The 7,267-nt window shown below is 62.3% G+C and overlaps 1 protein-coding gene across 1 annotated transcript; it reads left to right on the forward strand.

The window, feature by feature from the left end:
- The first annotated feature begins 590 nt into the window (after window positions 1-590).
- Window positions 591-5,630, forward strand: SOX8 (SRY-box transcription factor 8). Its single transcript, XM_036825997.1, has 3 exons — window positions 591-1,157; window positions 2,489-2,718; window positions 3,423-5,630. Exons 1-3 carry the CDS (start codon window positions 736-738, stop codon window positions 4,160-4,162), a joined length of 1,392 nt encoding a protein of 463 aa, XP_036681892.1. The 5' UTR covers window positions 591-735; the 3' UTR covers window positions 4,163-5,630.
- The last annotated feature ends 1,637 nt before the right edge of the window (window positions 5,631-7,267 follow it).

Consider the following 7,267-nt stretch of genomic DNA (forward strand, 5'->3'; position numbering starts at 1 on the left):
GCGGGCGGGGAGCCGACCCCCCGCCCTGGGCCGCAGGCTGGCAGCAGTTGACCCCGGCGCCTCTGGGCTGTGGGCAAGACATCGGGGCTCAACGCAAGCTGTGGGGGAGGCTCTTGAGGACCCGCCTCCTTGCGCAGCGGGAGGCCGAGGCTGGGTAATGGGACCGGGGCCCGGACGCACAGGAGCAGCTATGAGCCAGCAGAGGGAGCGCAGCGGAGAACCCCAGCAGGCAAAGGGCACCCCGGAGCGCCCACCTCTACCCGTCTCTGCCCCGTTTTTCCTTCCCGCCCCTCCTGGAAGGGGGGCCCGCGGCGTGCTACACAGCCCGGGATCCGGTCCTCGGCTGCCGGGCGCGCCGGCCCCACGTGGTGCGGCGCCAGGCGGGGTGGGAGGGGGCGCAGGGGGAACTGCGGCGCTTTCTTTAAGGTGGGGGGAGGGGGCGGGGGGCGGCCAAGCTCCGCCCCCGGTGGCAGTGGGTTGCGCGCCGGCCAATGGGGAGCCGGGCGGGGGGAGGAGCCTTGTGGCCGCCGCTTAAAGAAACTTGTTGCGGTGTAGCCCAGCGGGGACTGAGCTCCGGCGGCGGCGGCGGCGGCAGCAAGAGGGCTGGGGTTGGGAGGCTGCGGGACGCGGGTCGGGCCACCGCGCGACAACTTCGGGTCCCAGAGAGGCTGCAGCGCAGCCGGGCATCGGACTCGGTGCACCTCCCTGGTGCGCGCTTCTCCGCGCGCGGCCCCGATGCTGGACATGAGCGAGATCCGCGCCCAGCCGCCCTGCAGCCCATCTGGCACTGCTAGCTCCATGTCGCACGTGGAGGACTCGGACTCGGACGCGCCGCCGTCGCCTGCCGGTTCCGAGGGTCTGGGCCGTGCGGCGGGCGCGGGGGGCGGCGGCCGGGGCGACGCAGCCGAGGCGGCGGACGAGCGCTTTCCCGCCTGCATCCGCGACGCCGTGTCGCAGGTGCTCAAGGGCTACGACTGGAGCCTGGTGCCCATGCCGGTGCGAGGCGGCGGCGGCGGTGCGCTCAAGGCCAAGCCGCACGTGAAGCGGCCCATGAACGCCTTCATGGTGTGGGCGCAAGCAGCGCGCCGCAAGCTGGCGGATCAGTACCCGCACCTGCACAACGCCGAACTCAGCAAGACGCTGGGCAAGCTGTGGCGGTGAGTGCACTGTCCCCAGGCCGGGGCGGGGAGCGGGTCCTGGGGTGCGTGGAGCTGGGCGGTGGCGCAGCGCCCGGCCTCGGCCCTGCTCCCAGTGGCTGTTCCCAGGGCGAGTCGTAGTGGAAAAACCCGATCTGGCCAGACGGATGGGACGCGGGGTACAGGACGGCCTGGGCACGCAGAGGGCAGCAGGAGCAGTGTGCAGCCCCTAGCACATTCCCTGAGCCCAGAAGCAGCCTTCTCTAGGCAGTGAATGGCAGGCCGAGTTGGGGACGCCAGCTGTGAGTGGCCGCAGAGCCTGGAGGCTTGTCCCTCCCAGAGGAAAGTGGCCTCTTTCTGGAAGCAGGACACAACTCTCTGGAGGTGCCCTCTCCTTGGAAAGGACTCCCCGACCACCCTGTGGAGGGAGTCCAGAAGGCAGATGGAACGGTGTGTGTTTGCCCCACCGGCACCTTCGGCACCTTCCCCACAGCTTCTCCCAATGCTCTGCCACCTCTGCACCCTCACCAGGGAAGGAGGGGGATGGAGGGGGTGTTCAGCACTGGTGTGCACTTTGGTGTGATGAGGCTGGCCATTTTGCAGAAAGTAGGACGTCAAGCAGTGGGCAGCAGTGACAGGGTTGCTGCTTGGGACAGCCCATCCCCACCAAACGCTCTCTGCTGGGGTTTAAAGTGAATGGCTCTGGGTCCAGGGCGCTGGTCTCCTTTCCTGCTCCTCACCTCATGAGTGGGCACTCAAAGCTTGTGTTTATGTCTTCTGTGCTCCGGCCTCTGTCCAGTCGGGGTGCTATGGACCCATGGCAGCCCCGTGCCTCTGTATCCCTAGACCCTGTCCTGCAGGCAGACATGAGCTTCTGGAAGGGTATGGGGGGCCGGTGTGTGTTCTGTGCCTCAGCGAGGACCACTGGGTTTTGCCAGTGTTTCTGGAAGTCTGGGAAGCCCAGCTGCCCACAGAGTCCCGGCTTGGTTCCCGGAAGCCTCCCTTTGTCCACAGTGTATTCTCAGCTGGGTCCTAGCCTCTTCACCCACCTGCCTTAGAAAGTCCCAAAGGGAGGGGACAGGTTCAGGGAGGGGGGAAGTCAGAGGAGGAAGATGGAAGCCGGAAGGTTTGGGTCTTATTCTGGCTTGTTCCTCTGACCTCACCTAATGCCCTCACCCCCGGCTTGATCCCTCCTGTCCTCAGAGAAGGGGAGCACCTGCCTGGTGCCCACCAGGTCGCGGGCATGCACTCGGGCTTCCCTGGTCCTCCCCAGTGCCTCACCTGATGCGCGGGCCAACCCCTGGGGTGGTGCCGGCCCCCTCGTCATCCTGCTCCTGCCCTTTGCCCTGCAGCTTGCTGAGTGAGAGTGAGAAGCGCCCCTTCGTGGAGGAGGCAGAGAGGCTGCGGGTCCAGCACAAGAAGGACCACCCAGATTACAAGTACCAGCCGCGCCGGAGGAAGAGCGTGAAGACTGGCCAGAGCGACTCAGACTCAGGCGCCGAGCTGGGCCACCACCCGGGCGGTGCTGTCTACAAGACTGACGCCGGCCTCGGTGACGCACACCACCACGGTGACCACACAGGTGGGCTCCTGGGGGTGGGAGCAGGGGCTCACTCCCAGGGCAGGCGCCCTCAAGAGAACCAAACCTTCCCCGGGTACCCGGGAAAAGGCCCCATAGCCCCAAAAGGCAGCTGTTTCCGATGCCCACGGGGGCCTGCTTAGTCCCCTCTGAGACTGAGGGCCTGATAGCTTGCCCTGGTCCAGCGCCCTGTGACCTGGGTGTTTTCTGTCCTTCCCGAAGGCGTTTCTGCTCCGCTGGCCTTTTTGCTGCTTCTGACCTAGGATTCACTCATGCCACCGGCCTGGTGGTTAGCAGCCCAGTTTCAGGATTAGACTGACCCGGGTGGAATCCCGGCCAGCTGAGCAGTCTTAGTCACGCTGGCTACAGCCACGGGCCTGGGGAAACAGGTTTTGTGTGGACTGTGTTGCCGTGGGCGAGGGGCTGGGCACTTCCTCTCCTCCCCACCCCTCCAGCTTGCTCTTCACCATGGGGCCTCCCTGGCCCCAGGTCTTCCCCTAGAACAGCGCTTAACGGAATTTCCTCGGCCGAGGAGTGAGGTCTAGGTCTGGCTTTGCTGGAATTTCTGGGAAATGTACAGGAACAAAAAGCCGTTGATTCCTACCTGCGGCAGTTAGCGGGGCTGGTTTTCCTCCTGTGTGCACGTCACCAGCCTGGCTGCCCCCTACAGAAGGGGCATTCATCCCTGAAATGTGCTCTGTCCCCAGGGCAGACCCATGGGCCGCCCACCCCCCCCACCACCCCCAAGACTGACCTGCACCACGGGGGCAAGCAGGAGCTGAAGCTGGAAGGCCGCCGCCTGGTGGACAGCGGGCGCCAGAACATCGACTTCAGCAACGTGGACATCTCTGAGCTGAGCAGTGAGGTCATCGGAAACATGGACACCTTTGACGTCCACGAGTTCGACCAGTACCTGCCCCTCAACGGCCACTCAGCCCTGCCCACAGAGACGGGCCAGCCCGCGGCCGCCAGCTCCTACGGAGGCACCTCCTACTCACACTCCGGGGCGGGTGGCATCGGGGCGTCCCCCGTGTGGGCCCACAAGGGAGCCCCGTCGGCCTCTGCGTCGCCCACTGAGGCAGGGCCCCCGAGGCCGCACATCAAGACGGAGCAGCTGAGCCCCGGCCACTACGGCGACCAGTCGCACGGCTCTCCGGGGCACACCGACTACAGCTCCTACAGCGCTCAGGCCAGTGTCACCACGGCCGCCTCCGCCGCGGCCGCCAGCTCCTTCACCAGCTCACAGTGCGACTACACCGACCTGCAGGCCCCCAACTACTACGGCCCTTACCCCGGCTACCCATCTGGCCTCTACCAGTACCCCTACTTCCACTCGCCCCGCCGACCCTACGCCTCGCCCCTGCTCAGTGGCCTCTCCGTGCCGCCTGCCCACAGCCCCCCCAGTAACTGGGAGCAGCCCGTGTACACCACCCTGACCAGACCCTGAGGGTGCAGCCGCGTGGACGGGCTGCGGCCGAGGACAACCTTGATCGCGGCAAAGATAGACCTCCGAGGGCTTCCAGAAGGTGTGTGACGTGGGGAGGAGCCGCGGCTCCGTCAAGTGCCTGCTGAGGTCCGCGGGAAGCCAGGCTTTGTAAACGAGTCCCCTCTGCTTCCAGACTTCCAAACTCCCGTCCATGGACAAAGCCCTCCTTCCCTTCTCTCTCTCTTTTTGCGGGGACTGCGACTCTGACGGACAGTCACTGGGTCCCTCTTCTGAGCAGACGCCAGCGTCTGGGTTTTGCATCTCAGTGTCTGCAAAGCAGCAGCCACAGCACAAAGGACAAAAGGAGGGAAGAAGTGTGAGGTCCCCAGGCCACCCGTGTTCCGAGGTCCTGGCCAGCCTCGGCGCTGAGAACTCCCCAGGACCAATGGATGATGTTCCTGAGGCCGGTCATCACCCGTCACCCACAGCCTGGCGGGGATGTGTCCGCGGGAGCACCTCTCGGGACCAGCCCTTTAGACCTGAGGTGTTCCTTGTAGTTAGGGTTCTTCCGAGCAAGGTTTGGCTGTGATTAACACTTCTCTCTTTTTATTTTATTTTTAAAATTTTTATTTTTGAAGCTTCAATGTGTTTGATTTGTTTTGAAAGCTGTTAAAATGTATTTATGTTCTGTATTATTTTATCTTTAATTAATGAAGTAATCTGTGCAGAGAGCAGAATTTAAGACAAAACGGAAGCCGCAGAGCTGAGGGTGAAGGCCGGGGGTGGAGGCAGATGGGGTGGGGCCCTTGCTCCAGGCATTTGGGAGCCTGGCTGTTTGGGAGGCATCAGGCAGAGCCCCAGCTCCAGGCCCCCTGGAGGTGGCCGGAACCCCGAGGCAGGAGAAGGGATTTGTCTTGTGGTGTCTCTGATCAGCTTGGGGTGCCCCTGGCACCCGGCATTAAGAAGGTTTAGAAGGCAGGGTCGCTGAATTTCATTCCTGCTCACAACCGTGCCAAGTGGTGGAGGCGGGAATTTCCTGGGACGTGGTGGCTCCAGAAATGCATTAATCTCGGCTCTTAGGAACCAGGCGCCACCTACAAGCTGTGAAACTAAAACCTCCACTAAGCGCTTTTAGATTCTTAGTTTTAGAAGAATAATACCTGATTTCCCCGTCCTGCTTCCGCTGTGTGCTGAGCGATGATAACCGCCTACTTCATGGAAAATTGTGCCTTTAAAACTTTGTAAATTTAAGTACATCTGAGATGTTGCTTCTTTTTACTTTTTCTACTTTTTCCTACCATTTTCTAGAAAAAATTTTTTTGTTTTGCATATCTCTTCCTGGGGGTGGGGGCAGGGAACTACAGCAAACTCATTTTTATGCAATCTATTTTTCGGTGTCAAGTTTGGACTTTCGCTGTCACTTACCTGCTGTGTTTCGCTACTTTCTGACCAAGCAATGCTAACTTTTGTACAGATCAATTTGATAAAATTAAAAAATGCTTTTTATCTACGTGGGCTGCATTTTGTGTGTTGCTTTCCATAAGCGTGGGGGCTGTGGGTCTCCGAGACCATGGGGGTCCTGTTTTGAAGGGGCTTGGCCAAGGCAGGAGTGGGCTCTGTGAGGGTTAACCCCAGGCTCCCCAGGGGGAGGGGCCGGCTGGCCAGACCACCCTCCCTCTTGGGTGCTGCATCTGAATTTGAAAAGGATAGATCTCAGAAGCCTCCAGGAAGCCGGGGATGCATCTTCCTCCTGGTGTGTGTTGCGGGGCGGGGGAACCTCCCCAGTGGGCAAAATGGGTCCAGATGGGCCAGATTTGGGCCGTGGTTTCCTCCCAGGCGAATCCCAGAGCTGGTTTCTGGGTGGCTGACGACATTTTTCGGGCACTGGCTCAGAGCCAGGCTGGGAGCTGGATAAAAGCCGCCCTGCAGGCCCCGGGCAGGACTGTCTGGTTGGCAGAAAGGGTTTCTAGGAAGAAACGGTTGTGGGAGCGACAGCAAGCGAGGGGCAGCCTCACTTCCCGGCTGGGCCTCCCCAGCACACGGGCCTAGGGGCACCCACCTCTGAGCTGTGCAGATGCATCTGGGGGTGAGAGGAAGATTATGCTTCTCAAGAGAGCCCAGATACGCAAGGCAGCTGCCTATGCAATTTTAATGGGGTGGCCTGGGTATGGGGCCACGCACCCATCCCCTCGCCTGCCCAGCCGCTCGCGTGGCTGCAATCCAGGGCGCGTCCCTCACCCGGCACTGGGGAGCCACATCCAGGGCCTGCCAAGAGCAGCGTTTGGGAAGAGCTGCCCGGATTTATGAGGGTTCGTGAGACCAGTGTGTGCCAAGCTTCCCCAGTGAGGCGGGTCTGGGGTGGGGGGATGTAGACATCCAGGCTCACGGAGGCCCGCGGCCTTCACAGCCGGCCGCCTGCGAGGAGCCAACCCAGCCTGCCCTGCATCCAGCGAAGGGCTGTCCGGGTCCATATGGCCCTCTAAGCCCTCGCATTGACACCCCAAACCAAGGAAAGCCTCCAGCGTCCAGCTTGCTGATGGAGCAAGGCCTCGCCTTTGCTGTTCTGGGATCGCTCAGGCCTTGCCAGGTTCCCGAGGGCTGGAGGCTCTGCCAGCTTTGTTTGGAGTTGGAGGGGCTCCTGCGTATTAACTCCCCAGGTCCCGGTCTTTTCCCGCTGACCCACCCTGTGTGACAGCCCCCATGGCCCCGGGTTCTGGGCAAGGTTCCCATGGGTTTCCTACATCTGAGCTCGTGACGCTCCAGGGAGAGGAAGGACAGCCACATGGTCCTGGTGCAACCACACCCTGCCTGGCCGAGGGCATGGAGACCCAGTGCCCTGCACCTTGTCCCTGCCCCTCCAGGGCCCCCTCCCCTCTTTGGGGCCTGGGCTGGTGGCTTCCCCGCTGGGAGCATTCTCAGGCAGGCATCGCAGGCCGAGCCCACAGCCAAGGACCCTAGAAGTGGTGGGGACTCTGTCTCCCCAAATGCTGGGTCCCTCAGTGACACTCTGAGAAGGCAGCTGGGATGGCCCCCCGGGGGGTCAGGGCTGCTGAGAGGGTTCCCTGGGCTACCCTGATCCTCAGGCTGGTGAAAGATTTTTGAGGAGAGCCCAGCTGACAAGGTTAC

This window comes from Balaenoptera musculus, chromosome 15 (assembly GCF_009873245.2).
Source record: "Balaenoptera musculus isolate JJ_BM4_2016_0621 chromosome 15, mBalMus1.pri.v3, whole genome shotgun sequence".
NCBI classification, from domain to species: domain Eukaryota; kingdom Metazoa; phylum Chordata; class Mammalia; order Artiodactyla; family Balaenopteridae; genus Balaenoptera; species Balaenoptera musculus.

What these genes read in the sequence shown, in the direction of transcription:
- SOX8 (XM_036825997.1), top strand. Translation starts at nt 736, where the DNA reads ATGCTGGACATGAGCGAGATCCGCGCCCAGCCGCCCTGCAGCCCATCT. An exon ending in ACGCTGGGCAAGCTGTGGCG is followed by an intron (nt 1,158 to 2,488) that starts GTGAGTGCACTG and finishes TTTGCCCTGCAG; the next exon opens with CTTGCTGAGTGAGAGTGAGA. An exon ending in CCACCACGGTGACCACACAG is followed by an intron (nt 2,719 to 3,422) that starts GTGGGCTCCTGG and finishes CTCTGTCCCCAG; the next exon opens with GGCAGACCCATGGGCCGCCC.